Raw genomic sequence first — 15,932 nt, 5'->3', positions numbered from 1 at the left:
TAAAAAGTGACTCAGTCCACATTGGAGAGAGAACTTTCTGTTGTGATCTATGTGGATAAAGATTTAACCAAATAACAAATTTAAACACACACATGAGAATCCACACTAGAGGGAAAATGGTTAAGGTTTAAATGCTCAAACAGATTACGGTCGCTGTAAAATATTAATTATTTTGCATATATTTGATGTTAATGCAATGGGTCTATAATTTTCTGGTTTTGAGTTGTCTTTTCCTGGTTTAGCTATTGGTACGATGATTGACTCCTTCCAGCTCTGAGGCAGCTCCCCCTCCTCCCAGACTTTATTATAAAGCTCTAATATGATGTCTTTGGATGTTTCATTTAGATGTTGTATCATTGTGGACCAGATCTGATCTTCACCAGGCGCTGTATTCTTTATTTTCCTGAGTACAGAGTTCAGTTCTGCTTTTGTAAACGGTTCATTCATGAAGTTATTTATTTCTTCAGTGTTCTGTAGTAAATATTTGTATTTCAGTTTTGTGGCTTCCCTCTCTTTCCTTCCCTCATCACTAATGTTACTTGAACTATGAATTTTACCAAATGTTTAAGCTAATATTTCAGCTTTTTCTTTATCTTTTATTATAGTTGTGTTAGCTACTTTTAATATTGGATATACATATTATTTCTTAACACCATTCATTCTTTTAATTATTTTCCGTATTTTATCAATTTTTGTTTCTCACCCTATTGTACTACAAACGTTCCTCCTTCTATAATTGTTTTACAAGCACCTACATTTATATTACTAACATCCATTGTCATATTTTTTTAGATTCTTTTCACTCAAATATTGAAATTTCCTTCAGTCTACCTTATTAAAATTCCATTTATTAATTTTTATATTCTTCCTATTTAGTGTTAATCTTGTTCTGATCTTAATGGGATAATGATCACTACCTATAGTTGTATTTTAAACCAGATCCTAACTGACATATTAAGTTAAATCAGTTGCTGACTCTGCTCCTGTTCTGACATTAATTCTTGTATCCCTACGATCATTAAGGCATACACATTTTTTTGTTTCCATGACTTCTTCTATAACTTGTCCGTTTTTATCATTACACTTTCCCCATATTGTGCTACTAGCATTAAAGTCCCCGCACCATATTACTTTCATTACCAGATATCCCAACAACTCCTCCATCAACTCCATTGTTAATGTTTTACATGGATTGTAAAAATCTATCATCTTACATTTTCCCTCTTTTTCCCAAATTTCAACAACTGTATACTCCAAATCTTTACCTTTTCCTAATAATTGACATTGAACTCCTTTCTTTATAAATATCCCACAACCTCCTCCATTTCCTTCTGGTCGATCTCTTCTTATACTATCATATCCTTTAATAACAAAATCTAATGTTGGTTTTAACCATGTCTCCTGTGCACAAATCACAGTTTTGACTGCTTCTGCATAACTTGTGTTTTTGCTCATCTTAACATGTTGAATTTCCTTTGCTGTTTTTTTCGCCTCACATCATCCATATGTTACTCTTTGTTGACTTCCACAGTTACAACATTTTTCTTGCTCTTCTTTACAGTCTTCTATCCAGTGCTCTTCTCCACACTTTAATGAAATTAGACGCTGTTTATTTATTGCAAAAATATTCAGGAAAGAGAGGATATCAGGTTATATTTTATTTCTTAAAACAGTGTAAGTTGTATAATAGGATTTAGTGTTTGTAGGGGTAGGTATATGTATGTATAGATGTCATGTGGTTCACACTCCGTACCAGTAGGTGGCGGTAATGCTTCCTTCAGTTGTTTGCCAACCGCCAATGTAATAAAGAAGAAGAAGAAGAAGAAGACGAAGAAGACGACAACATTCTGGTCCACACTCTATACGAGCAGGTGGAGGTAATGCACCAATTTTGTTGTTTGCCAACCGCCACAACAAAGAAAGAAGAAGAAGCCGAGTTATAACTACTCAGTAACTGTTAAAGGATCTTTTGAAGAGAAGCTAACAACAAAGATGTGGAGACAGCAGCTCAAACGGTGGCAGAGTGCAGCAGTGGGAGAGATTTCCCAAACAGCTAAAGAGGACAAAGAAGATCAGCAGCGTCTCAACATCCTGGAGGCTGATTTCAACCCTAAAGTTCTGCTGCACAGATTAGGTTTGTATGTTTTCATGTTTACAGTTTAGGAACATTTTAGGTGACTAATGGATTAGCTTCTTAAAGACCAAATGTTCACCATAGACTTAAAACGTAAACGCTTCGTTACTCGGTGGGAACGACCCACGTCCGCCATTTTGATTGGTTTGTTGTTCTTCAACACTGATATAAGTTTGTTTAGAAACTAATTAAACTAAATTGTTTTAATGAAGGAGGTTTTCTGTTGTGTCTGCCCTCTGTGTTAGAATCACCAGTTTTCATTCAGGTAGAGAAACTGTTACTTCTTTATTTCTTACATCTCACCGAGTTACACCGGATGTACAACCCCCCCCCCCCCCCCCCCCCCCATGCCATCTGGTCTCTCTATTACAACTTCAAAATAAGAGTCTTAGTTAGACCAATAACCAAATATTACATTTCCCTTTAACAAAATGAAGTGCTGTAATGGACTAGTGAAATAAAATAATAAAATAATAGCAATTATAACTCACTGTTGAGTTATGATAACATTTAGCCTTCCCAACAGGGTATCACTTCAATGCAGTAACAGGAATGATTAGTCATACTTACATATATGTATATACATGCATATAGTTTTTTTTTGTATATTTGCTTTACAAGTCGAGGATCTGCCTTGGTTTAATAACACGTCCACATCTTGTTCGGAGTTCGGGTTCAGCAAGCTTCATTTCACGCACTGGATTGCAGTGGAGTTGCTGGTGTCTCCTCTTCAGGGTTTGTGTTGGGTTTGTTGTTTTCAGTTTGTTGTATGGCAGGTGTAGGTGGTTTGTCTTGTGTTGTGAGAAGGTGTCGTCTATTGCGCCTGAAAATCTGTCCGTCGTTGGTCTTGATATAGTAGTTGCGTGGAGTTCCTGCTGGTTGCATGAGTGTGGCCGGCTGCCATCTTCCTGCTGGAAACGTATAGATGCTCCAGGTGGTAGTACTGGTAAGAGTCTGGCAGTGTTGTTGTAGTCTCTTCTCTGGCGGCATTGACATTCCTCCCTCCTTTATTGCAAGGTTTTCTGGGCGGTTATCTGAGGTTGCAGCTGCTTTTCTGTTGTGGGCAGGATAGAACGCAGTCTGCGACTAATGAGAATTTGTCCCGGGGATTTCAGTCCGTCCAAAGGTGTGTTCCTGTACTCTAACAAACTGAGGTATGGATCCTTTCCATCCTCCGTGGCCTTTGTGGGGATTCTTTTTGCAGTTTGGACAGTCTTTTCAGCTAAGCCGTTGCTCTGGAGGTAAGGTGGGCTTGACGTGATGTGTTGAAAACCCCAGGTGTCTGCAAACTAGTGGAATTCTCTGGAGTTGTAACTTGGCCCGTTGTCACTTATGACTTCTTCAGGAATGCCATGTCTGGCAAATATGCCTTTCATTTTGTGAATCACAGAAGCTGTGGTGATGTTATGCAGGCGTTCGATTTCAAAATACCTGCTCCTGTTGTCACAGATTACAATATAGTTCTCAGAGTTCCAGGTGAACCAGTCTGCTGCTAACTTCTGCCATGGGTTCTTAGGGATTGGCTGTGAGATCATCGGCTCCTTCTGATTGGAACTCTGGTGCGTTTGACATATGTCATAGTTACTTACCATCTCTTCTATTTGTCGACTCATGCATGGCCAAAACATGATGTCTCTTGCTCTGTGCTTGCTTTTTTCTACTCTGAAATGTCCTGTGTGTATGCGTTGCAGCATTTCTCTTCTAAGCTTGTGAGGAATTATTATCTTCTCACCTTTCAAGAGAATTCCATCAGCCTCTGTGATCTCATGACGGTGGTTCCAGTATTCGCTGATGAATGAGGGGCACCTTTTCCTTGTCTCCGGCCAGCCTGATCAAATTGCATCTCGAAGGCCAGACAGTTGCTCATCTTCAGCTGTTGCTGTTTTGAGGTCTCTTAGCCTGTCAGTACTTACTGGCATTGTGCTCATCACAGTGTGTACTTGTGTTTCCATGTCCTCAGTTAGTGATTGGTCCTCGTCATAAGTAGAATTCCTCCACAGTTTGTCAGCGACTGGAATCTCCTTCCCTGGTTTGTTAATGAGAGTGATGCTGTATTTTGCAGGGCAAGCAACATTCGTTGTAGGCGTAGTGGTGCAGAGGCCAAAGGCTTGTGAATTATTGACTCAAGTGTCTTATGGTCTGATTCAACAGTTACATGTTTTCCATATATGTATTTGTGGTAATCTTTTGCAACCGTACAGCACTGTATATAGCTCCTTCTCAATCTGAGCTTAGTTTTGCTCTGTGCTGTTGAGAAGTTTGGATCTATATGCAACTGATCGGCCTTCCTGCATGATTGTTGCACCTAAACCATGTTTTGATGCATCGACTTGCAGTGTCACTTCTTTTTTGGGGTCAAAGTAGCCTATTACTGGCCCTGGTTCGGCTGTTATTGTCTCTTTCATTTTTTCAAATGCAGTCTGGTGGGTTTTATCCCATTTAAATTCTGTGTCGTGTCGCAGGAGGTGTCTGAGTGGTGCGTTCACCTCAGCCAGATGTGGGGCAAACCTGGCAAGGTAATTCACCATGCCAAGGATCATTTCCAGCTCTGCCTCAGTTGTTGGTGACTGCATGTCACGGATTGCTTTCACCTTTAGGGGATCTGGTTTCAGTCCTTTAGCTGTGAGTTTGTGTCCAAAGTAGCTGACTTCACTGATACAGATGCACTTATCTAGGTTGAGCTTTAAACCTCATTCCCTGGTCATGATCCTCTTTTGTTTTTCCAAACATTACGATGTCGTCTACGATGCCAGCCACTCCCCCCAGGCCTTCACACACTTCATCGATTCGCCTCTGGAACTCATCCTGGGCGGACACGATGCCCAAGGGAAGCCTGAGGAAACGATATCTTCCAAAGATGGTGTTAAACGTGGTGAGCAGAGATGACTCCTCATCGAGCTTGATGGCCCAATATCCAGATCTAGCATCTAATACGCTGAAATATTTTGCTTTGGCAAGCTTGTATGTTATGTCATCAAGCGTCAGGAGAGGGTAGTATGGCCGCATTATTGCTTTGTTCAAAGGACGTGGGTAAAAGCACACACAAAGCTTATTAGTTTTTGGTTTCTCACATATTACAAGCGCATTTACCCACTGGGTTGGCTCAGTTACTTTGCTTATTATACCATCTCTTTCCATGTTTTCTAATTCTGTTTTGAGACGCTCTCTGAGAGCAAAAGGTACTCTCCTTGGGGGACAAACTACTGCTGCTACGCTGGGGTCTATTCTGAAACTGCACTCACCCTGAAATGCACCAATGCCCTTAAATACATCAGAGTACTCACTTAATATGTCAGCTGGCTGGTTGGCAGGCTCTTTATTTGCCGTAGTAACTGTATACACCACCTGTATGAGTCCGAGGGCTCTGCAGGCTTTGTAGCCTAGGATGGGTGGGCTGTTGCAGTTTACAACATAGAACTTCTGTGAAGATGATCTGTCTTTGTATCTGCTGGGGAGTGTGCAGTAACCTTTCACATCCAACAAATGTCTGCCACAAAGCTTGTTTTTTTTTTTTCAATGGTGTGTTGGGCATGAGCCCAACAAAGTCTTTTATGGGCATGACGCTCGCTTGTGCTCCAGTGTCTAATTTAAGTGTCAGTTTTGCGTTTTCTGGTCCCAGCGCTATGTCTGCATATGCACTATCCTCCTCATCCTCTTCTGCTGCCATGACTGTGTCTACAAGCAACTCTGACTCATAATCAACTTGAGCTTCTCCTACATAGTGCAATTCTCTCTTTTTTTTTTTTTTATCCTCTTGTTTTTTCTGTGCAAGTCCGCAAATAATTCTGACACCATGTTGTGTCTGCCCTCTGTGTAAGAATCACAGTGGTATCATAGTGACATTAGTTTGTTATCTTTGCATAATGAAGAAACTAACATTTGCACTATTTTTAGCAACAAGCTGCTGGGGCCATCCATTTTGACGCACGCAGCTCAACAGACGTCGCAGCTCTGACGTCACTGGGAGTATAAACCGGCTGAGATGCAGAGTTTCGGGGCCATTTCCCGCCTGTCGCAGGACAGCGCATAGGATTTCTGGTGAGACAAGAGCTCGCAGGCGAACTCTTGCTCCACAAGGCCATTCCCGGAAGAGCTTGAAAGCTGGAAATCTGTCTGATACGAGAAGATCAGAGGATTTATTTGCCGATCGAAGACCGCGCCACAACCGGCGCAGGTGAAAACCTACAGAGGTTCTATGTCCAAGGAGAAATCTAGGGAGAAGCATCAATTTGTTCGATAATGCGCCCCTTCAGAAGCAGATCCAGCTCCTCTGACACAGCTTCTCGTACTGCAAATGGAAGACGTCTGAGTTTTTGCTGAACTGGGACTGCATCCTCACGTACTTTAACTTTGTGCACAAACCCAGCAACACAGCCAATAGTCTGTTTTTGTTAGCAACACAGGTGCAGCAGAAGAAGCATGTTCAGGAGGTGGAACATGGATTGAATCGTAGCTAATTGTCCATTTCAGTGCTTTTATTAGATCCATTCCGAGTAATGCAGATCCTCCTTGAACCACATACAAAGAAGCAGGAGCAGTGTTGTTGTCAAGGGTAACTGTGGCTTCCAAACATCCTATTGCAGGAATGTCTTCTTTCAAGTAAGTGACTAATTTCACATGAGGTGCAGTTAGACGACTCTCAGGAAAATGTCTGTTGTACAGAGTCTCTGGTATGATAGAAACTGATGATCCTGTATCAATCAGTAGTTCACAGTCAGTAGACTCCCCTGACACAGCTTTAATGTTCACTTTGCAAAGCAGTCTATCAGTGGTGTTAACGTCATTTGCGGTCATCATGAGTACAACCACTTCAGGCATTACCTCTCTGACTTGTTTAGCTGAGCGGCAAACTTTAGAAAAATGTCCAATCTTACCACAGCTGTTGCATTTTGCTGCGGCTGCAGGGCAGTCTCGTGCATTCGCCAGGTGATTTGTCGATCCACAGCGATAACAGGCTCGCGCTGTCTGCTGCACTGTGCGTGTGTGGCTATTTTTAGAAACGGCTTGCCGGTTTCTATACTTGCGTTGAGTAAGTTCGCGCTGGGCAACCATGTGAACAGCAGTAGCTCCACTGAGAAGTTTGGACGACTGAATAGCATGTTCCACTTGACACGCCAGCATGATAGCGGTGTCCAACGTAAGCGAACTTTCCATTAAAAGTCTGTTTCTCACCTCCAGTGCATAAGCCTTCTCAATAAGCTAATCCCGTAGCAGCTCATCTTCCATTGTTCCATAAGCACATGTGATAGCCAACTCACGTAAAGCAGCCATGTATTGAGGCACAGTCTCATCCACTGTCTGCGTTCTCTGTCGGAATTGGTGTCTTGCCACAACAATGTTCACCTTTGGAGCAAACTGTAGTTCCAACGCTGTCATCGCCTCATTATATGAAGTGCCGACGTTAGGCAAGGTGTAAAATAACCGTTGTACCTTGAAGCCAAGTGCATGAATTAGTAGAGCACGGCGTCTAGCATCGGGCCAGGAATTTCCAGTAGCATGAATAGCCGTTAAGTAGTTCTCGAACATCTTTCTCCACGTGGAAAACGGAACCGTAGGTTCTCCACTGCAGGGCAGGAACGGTGCAGGCATGGGTACAGACGTCATTGTCGCCAATTGTTAAGTTTGGTAGGTAGGACGAGGTAGAAGCTCAAGCAGACAAAGAACTCTTCACAGCGTTTATTCATAACTCACTGAGCAGTACAGTAACATCAGTTATTACATTCCTCCATCTTTCCTCTTCTTCTCTCTACTCTCTACTCTACCCTTGTACACCACCTAGTGGTAGACACAACACACAGTACTACCTGTTCTATTTCTTTTTTCCAAAATAAATAAATAACAACCCTTTACTGTAACTTTGACCATAGAAATATACCTGTTTTATAGGTGTTAATATTGTTTGACTTTAAGAACTAAACCACCGAGAAAGAACTCTCTAAACAAAACACTCAACAGGCTTGATGCACTCCTGCGGCAAGCTCCTCCTCCTACTCTCGCTGCTCGCTCCTCTGCAGGGATGCGCCCGGTCTTACCCGATCAGTTTTTGGCAGATCATCACTTTATGGCACAATGCCGGTAAGAAGCACAGACAGGATGCTTGAATAATGTTAGGGTCCTTTAATCATTGAACAGATGACATACAGCAGCCCTAATATTTACATACATTAGAATATGTATGTGTGGTCTAGAAAAGAAATCAAACAAAATCAGAAATGTACTCTATACAATACTAATAAAACTACCTGGCATAAATAAATGCAACATTTACATTCTACATAGGATGACTACCTTAATATAACCTGTACTTAAAGAATCATGACTCCTATGCATAACCTAGCCGACACGGCAAACACAGCACCGGATGTTATTAGCTTTAGCATGTAGCTTCTACTGCTAAACAGTCTCGAATATAACAAATAACATCAAATGGTATCAAAACCAAACTATACATTACACATATATGTAGTGGAAAATGCATGATAATTTTCCATACAGCTCTTATCATGTTAAACGTACGTTTCGTCGGCTACGCACACATCTTGAGCTGCTGATACAGATTACATGCCCTAGCTTGACATAATTAAAATGTTGCGCAGTTCAAAACTAAGAGCGCACTTACCAGTGTTCACCACTAGAGTTCTCCCTACACCTTACTATAAACTAAACATTTCTCAGAGCTACAAACTCACTGCCTTTTCAACATTGACAAATATGCGTTTCCCGTCAGTTTTGACTGTGGTCAAGTGACCAACAGTCAGAAATTTGAAGTCACGTCAGTCGACGTTTGCGCTCTGTTAAAGATTAGTCTTGCACATACTAGGGTGCGTTGTGGTAATAGAACAGAGCGGTGTTATGCAGAAAGTGCATGCCTGCCGAAATTTACATGCCCTGTCGGGGGATCTTGCATCTCTCTAAAAACCTGCTTATTGTTGACAAAAACAACCTGAAATATGTCCGACAAGGAAACTTCTAAAAATGTTCGTAAGAATGACATGTTTGTTCACTATGAACGCAATGAAAAGGTTATGTTTTTGGCAGGTTACTTAAAAAATTGACGGTTTTCTTACCTTTCTATCTGAACCCGTTTGAGTCGAATGTTTTAAACTCTGTTTAAACTCCCGAGGTGAAAGAAGGAAATCCTAGAAACCTGTTAAATGTGGGATTTATATGACATGTCCTAGTCGAAAATAACACCGAGTTTTTTTACTTTATTACCGGAGGTTAATTTAATGCCATCCAAATTACGTGATTGACTAAGCAGTTTCTTTTTTAAAGACTCCGGTCCAAAGACCACAACTTCTGTCTTGTCTGAATTTAAAAGCAGAAAATTTAAGGTCATCCAAGTTTTTGTGTCTTCAAGACATGCTTGTAGTCTATCAACTGGTTAGGCTCATCAGGATTTATGGGTAAGTAAAGCTGAGTATCATCAGCATAAGAGTGAAAATGTATCCCATGCTGCTGTTGTAGAAAAATTTGCATCCAGAGACTGATGATTGTCACTCAGAATCAGCTTTATTTTAATCTTGCAAGAGAGAAGGATTTTACAGCATTGGAGATGTGCTCAGTAGTGCTGCCTGTTGGGGCCATCCATTTTGGTCGCACATTTGACACGCGCAGCTCAACAGATGTCGCAGCTCTGATGTCACTGGAAGTATAAACCGGCTGAGATGCAGAGTTTCAGGGCCATTTCCCGCCTGTCGCAGGACAGCGAATAGGAGGCGCATTTCTGTGGTGAGACAAGAGCTCGCAGGCGAACCTTTGCTCCATAAGGCCATTCCCGGAAGAGCTTGAAAGCTGGAAATCTGTCTGATACGAGAAGATCAGAGGATTTATTTGCCGATCAAAGACCACGCCACACTCGGTGCAGGTAAAAACCCTACAGAGGTTCTATGTCCAAGGAGAAGAGTTTCCTCCTTGTGTATGCAGTCGACTAAACGGTTCGTCATCTTTTCCCCTCCTGGACGGATGAAAAATTACCGTTTTGTTTTCCTCTTTAATTCGATCACGGACGCGTGATCCCCGTCCCCTCCTTTTTCTTCAGACCTGATCCCATCCTCAACCGGTGGAGATAAGAAATCAACTTCAAAGTAATTTCGTTATTTTCATAGTAAACCGGATAGGTACATTTAGAGGTTAATCTAAGGTATTACCTTGTTGCATGCAATACTGATGGAAGTGTTTTATGCTGAGCTGTGTTTTGATGTTTGTCCGGCTGATCCCAAATCAGCCAGGAGTTAAAAGTTGGACTTTTAAAAGTTTTTCATTCAAGGCAGCTGCGGTCTGGGCCTCGTCCGACCACTCTTTGTTCCAGTTTTATTGCTGGAAATTTTCAACTGGGTTCCCGCCTCAAGAGTTTTATGACCCTTTGTCAAAATTTGGGGCGATCGAGACATCAACACGACAAGAGAATTTCTTTCCATTTAACCCAAATTACACATTTTGTCCATAAACTGCTGGTTTGATCTTCATAGACACTAAATGCATATATATATTTTTATTTTATTATTATTGTTAGGTAGTCATTGTTATTCCCTTTGTGTAGAATGGTGCTTGTTAGTTAGGTGAAAGTTTTGGACCAGAATAATGGTATATCAGGATTATTTGGCTTCAATAAATCTTCATATATATAATTAAGAGAAGCGGTTGTGTTTATTTCGTGCAAGAGTGATTTATCTGTCAAAACAAGGTCGAAGTTCCCCCACCTTCGGTGAAGCGGTTGAATAAACAGTGACAGTTTGTGGTTTTGGTTAATAATTTGTAATTATTAAAGAGCTTTGAGCCCATAATCACAACACCAGATGATATCTCTGATTTCTATTCGTAAGTAATGATTTTTGGTTGAGAAATTAATATTTTTCAAATTATTATTTTAAATTATGATTCCTGATGAATATTAATTAATCAATAATCATATTCCTTACATGCCAAATCATTCTGACCAGACAAAGCAAAAGTTCTCCTATAAGCGACAACAGTTTTCAAGGTGACTCATGAGACCTGTTGTCCCAGACATAATCTTAACAGTGTGGCATACATATTATCTCACACAGCTGCAAGCAGAAGGCTTAAATAAGAAACGAATGGAACAACACAGAGGGGTTCTAATACTTTTGTCAGTTCCTGTAGAGTATCAAGGAGCAAATCAAGCAAGGCACAAAAATTTCTATAACACTGCCTGATAATTTTACCTATTGGAAGCACATATATAGTAAAGAGAATTGGCCCAAGTACTGAACCCTGTGGTACTCCACAGTTAACCCTGGAGTTTGCAGATGACTCATCATTTACATGAACAAACTGAAATCTGTCAGATAAGTAAGATTGAAACCAGCCTAGTGCTGTTCCCCTGATCCCTACAGCATATTCCAGCCTTTCTAAGAGAATATTGTGATTGACTGTATCAAATGCAGCACTAAGATCTAACAGGACAAGTACAGACACAAGTCCATTATCTGAGGCCATAAGAATATCATTAATGACTTTCAGCAGAGCTGTTTCGGTGCTATGATGAGCTCTGAAGCCTGACTGAAACTATTCAAACTGATCATTGCTGTGTAAATGCTCACACACTTGATTAGCAGCTATTTTCTCAAGAATTTTAGATGAGAATGGAAGATTGGATATAGGTCTGTAACTTATTTAGTCATCTTGATCAAGAGATGGTTTCTAAAGTTAAGGTTTAACTACAGCTACCTTAAAGCAGAGGTCTTTCTAGGGGCACCTGGCTTTGACTGGTTTACGTTGAACTGATGCCCTTTCCACTTCAGGATTATGGTTGCAGCAGCGCTCACTGGAACTTTCAGAAGCTTAGAAATGCAGCTGTAACTATTGCCATTAGTATGTTTTGCAATAGTAAGAACTCTTTGTGAAGGTCTCTTTGCTTTTACCAATGGTAATTACATCATAGAATTTAATCTAATCAAAGCACCTAATTATATCTTTATTAAAAAGTGACTCAGTCCAGGCTGAAGTAAAAAAACTTTCTAATGTGCATGATGTGTTTCAATGTTTCCTGCAGATGTTAAGCAGATGCTGATGGTTAAAGAAGAAGCTCTTGTAAACCACAGACCTTGTGCTGACCTACATGACCCAAAGCTCCACCACACAAAGGAGGAACAGGAGGAGGTCTACACCAGTCTGGGGGGAGAGCAGCTCAATGGGAAGAAGGAGATTGATGCCATCAGGTTTCCAATCACTGCTACTCTCATAAAGAGTGAGGATGATAAACAGTCCCCTCTGCTCTCACAGCTTTATCAAGTTCAAATTAAAGGCAGAGCGCTTCCAGAACACATCAATGGAGGAGAAGAATCCATCAGGATACAAGATCATGGAGATGGTTCCATTTCCTCAGAAACTGAAGACACTGAGAAGGATGAAAAGGCCGATGATGTAAAGCATCCCGTCTCTGATCTCAAACACTTGTCAGACTCTGGACTGAAATCTAAGGACATGGACAATGACTGGAAGGACAGCAGAGCTCCTGAGTCAGATGTAAACATTAACAAACCTTTTAGCTCGGCTGCGTTTGCTGAACAATTTGTTCACCGTGGCTTTCTTCAGAAAGACATGATAAATTCAGAAATAGGAACTTTAAGCTCGCTGGATGGGAAGAAATGTTTCACAAAGAAGAAAAATGTGGAATCGTCAATGAAAGTCCAGACAGGAGTGAAGTTTAGCTGTGAAGACTGTGGTAAAACCTTTATTGGAAAATACACTTTAAACATACATAAGAGAATCCACACTGGAGAGAGACCTTTCTGTTGCGATCTATGTGGACAAAGATTTAACCAAAAAACTAATTTAAACACACACATGAGAGTCCACACTGGACAGAAACCTTTCTGTTGTGATCTATGTGGAAACAGATTTAACCAAAAAGAAAGTTTAAACACACACATGAGAATCCACACTGGACAGAAACCTTTCTGTTGTGATCTATGTGGACAAAGATTTAACAGAAAACATCATTTAAAAACACACAGGAGAATCCACACTGGACAGAAACCTTTCTGTTGTGATCTATGTGGACAAAGATTTAGCCATAAATCAAATTTAAACACACACATGAGAATCCACACTGGACAGAAACCTTTCTGTTGTGATCTATGTGGACAAAGATTTAACCAACTAACAAATTTAAACACACATATGAGAATCCACAGTGGACAGAAACCTTTCTGTTGTGATTTATGTGGACAAAAATTTAACCAAAAAACAAATCTAAGCACACACATGAGAATCCACACTGGACAGAAACCTTTCTGTTGTGATCTATGTGGACAAAAATTTAACCAAAAAGGAAGTTTAAATAAACACATGAGAATCCACACTGGACAGAAACCTTTCTGTTGTGATCTATGTGGACAAAAATTTACTGAAAAAGGAAGTTTAAACAAACATATGAAAATCCACACTGGACAGAAATCTTTCTGTTGTGATCTATGTGGACAAAGATTTAACCAAAAAGGACATTTAAACACACACATGAGAATCCACACTGGACAGAAACCTTTCTGTTGTGATTTATGTGGACAAAGATTTACTGAAAAAGGAAGTTTAAACACACACATGAGAATCCACACTGGACAGAAACCTTTCTGTTGTGATTTATGTGGACAAAGATTTAACCAAAAAGGACATTTAAACACACACATGAGAATCCACACTGGACAGAAACCTTTCTGTTGTGATTTATGTGGACAAAGATTTAGCCAAAAAGGAAATTTAAAGAAACACATGAGAATCCACACTGGACAGAAACCTTTTTGTTGTGATTTATGTGGACAAAGATTTAGCCAAAAAGGAAATTTAAAGAAACACATGAGAATCCACACTAGAGAGGAAAATGTTTAAAGTTTAAATGCTCAAACAGATTATGGTTGCTGCAAAAGTTTTTGATGTGAAGTGCAAGGCCAGCGGCGGGAATACTTCTAATCTGAGGAAGCACCTAGTTAAACACCAGATTTTTGTCAAGGCTGAAGAGTCCAAAATTTCAGATATATAGCTACAACTCCTTCATTCAGCACCGTTAACACGCCTGCTAATGGATACAATTTGTGCAATACATTTTTGCCTTATTGAGAAAACAAAAACTGCGTAGTTAAGGGTTTTCATTTGCAAGAAATGTTTGAAACAACTGAGATGTTACAATACCAACAGCTGGATGTTGTTTTGATATATTCATTAAAGTTTATATATAGAATAATACATACACTACCGGTCAAATGTTTTAGATATACTTTCTCACTTAATGAGTCTCTTTATTTTCATGACTATTTACATTGTAGATTCTCAAGAAAAGCAACAAAACTTTGAAGGAACACATATAGAGTTATGTAGTAAACAAAAAAATTTGAAATAACTAAACATTTTTATATTTTAGGTTACAGCTTTATTTTAGATTTACAGCTTCTATAAAAGCTATAATTTGTCTATTTTAGATTCTTCCAAATAGCCTCCCTTTGCTGTGATTACTGCTTTGCTCTCGTAACATTCTCTCCATGAGCTTCATGAGGTGGTCACCTGAAATGGTTTTTCAAAGAGTCTTGAAAGAACTTACCAGAGGTTCATTGAGAGACGGCCAAAGGTTAATAATTCAGTCATCACAGCAAAGGGCGGCTACTTTAGGCAATCTAAAATACAAAACATATTTAAAGTTCTTTTACAATTTTTCGTTTGCTGCATGAATCCATATGTGTTCATTCACAGTTTTGATGCCTTTAGTTAGAATCTACGTACAATGGAAATCATCATAAATATAAAAAACATTGAAAGAGAAAGTGGTTCTAAAACATTCGACCGGTAGTGAATGTTAAATGGAAAATTTTTGATATTTTATTTTATAACATTTAATGCCACATAACACACACAAAAGTACCGAAAACTGGTACTAGCGAGTGCCGTTATCGTTTCCCAGGTACCAAGTATTGGTACCGTATCGGTTCAGATGTGAAATGTACCCATCCCTAGTCAGAAGACGGTGACCAGACTGGATTTAGATGTCTTGTCATTTTCCAAATAAATATATTTTGGAGCGTTACCATTTTTTTTGCCACAGTCAATGTATTTGAATAATAATCTCAGCCCACACATCGCTCCTATGACACAACGACTGCACGTCGTTTTTATGCCAACAGCAGCTTTTTGTATAATATAGGTGACGCAGAAAATCCTTCAATGGCAACTGTATGTCGTGCTGTCAGGGATGTTACTGTTGCTCTTAAACTGTTACTCTACAGCTGAGGTGTCCATGGTGTCAATTGCAAACATTCAGTGAAGTCAGGTTGTCCTCCTTAGCAGAGTGTTGCGTGTCCCTACCTGCCACACAGAACACCAGGGTTTAATTCTGTGTAAAAAGTGTAATTGTGGTTTATGTCATCAGACATACATAGCTTAGGTTTAGTTAAAGTTTAACTGTGATTCTAGATGGGAGCCTCCACCACTCCCTAACACACAGACACACAAGAATAATGAAAGAAGAATTTCACAGAACTGCAGGAATCAGTGAAAGCAGTAATTTAGTTGGTATCAGATTTGGAGACTTCAAGCATTATCTATTGATATATTTTTGGGTTTCCAAGCATCATTTATACATATCAGTTACATTCACTGCTCCTTCACTGAATGAAGGAGATTGTTTTATTTGTTTTATATTATATTGCACAGTTTATCATCTCCTCAATGAGTGTTAACATTGATTCTGTCATCTGACTATGCTGCACCTCTCATTTAATTAATCTGAGTATGCTTTGTTGTTAACCACACAGTTTGTTCAAATGTACATTTAATGTTTCCTGGG

At 39.9% G+C, this 15,932-nt stretch overlaps 1 protein-coding gene across 1 annotated transcript; it reads left to right on the top strand.

The window, feature by feature from the left end:
* The first annotated feature begins 3,752 nt into the window (after window positions 1–3,752).
* LOC124880902 (zinc finger protein ZFP2-like) lies at window positions 3,753–14,336 on the top strand. Its single transcript, XM_047386313.1, has 4 exons — window positions 3,753–5,006; window positions 8,090–8,209; window positions 12,153–13,108; window positions 13,193–14,336. Exons 1-4 carry the CDS (start codon window positions 4,796–4,798, stop codon window positions 13,985–13,987), a joined length of 2,082 nt encoding a protein of 693 aa, XP_047242269.1. The 5' UTR covers window positions 3,753–4,795; the 3' UTR covers window positions 13,988–14,336.
* Window positions 14,337–15,932: the final 1,596 nt, after the last annotated feature.

This window comes from Girardinichthys multiradiatus, chromosome 14 (assembly GCF_021462225.1).
Source record: "Girardinichthys multiradiatus isolate DD_20200921_A chromosome 14, DD_fGirMul_XY1, whole genome shotgun sequence".
Lineage (NCBI taxonomy): Eukaryota > Metazoa > Chordata > Actinopteri > Cyprinodontiformes > Goodeidae > Girardinichthys > Girardinichthys multiradiatus.
The sequence above is the reverse complement of the archived record's forward strand: the minus strand, read 5'-3'. Positions and strand labels throughout refer to the sequence as shown.

What these genes read in the sequence shown, in the direction of transcription:
- LOC124880902 (XM_047386313.1), top strand. Translation starts at nt 4,796, where the DNA reads ATGCACTTATCTAGGTTGAGCTTTAAACCTCATTCCCTGGTCATGATC. An exon ending in CACTTTATGGCACAATGCCG is followed by an intron (nt 8,210 to 12,152) that starts GTAAGAAGCACA and finishes TGTTTCCTGCAG; the next exon opens with ATGTTAAGCAGATGCTGATG. An exon ending in ACAGAAAACATCATTTAAAA is followed by an intron (nt 13,109 to 13,192) that starts ACACACAGGAGA and finishes TCAAATTTAAAC; the next exon opens with ACACACATGAGAATCCACAC.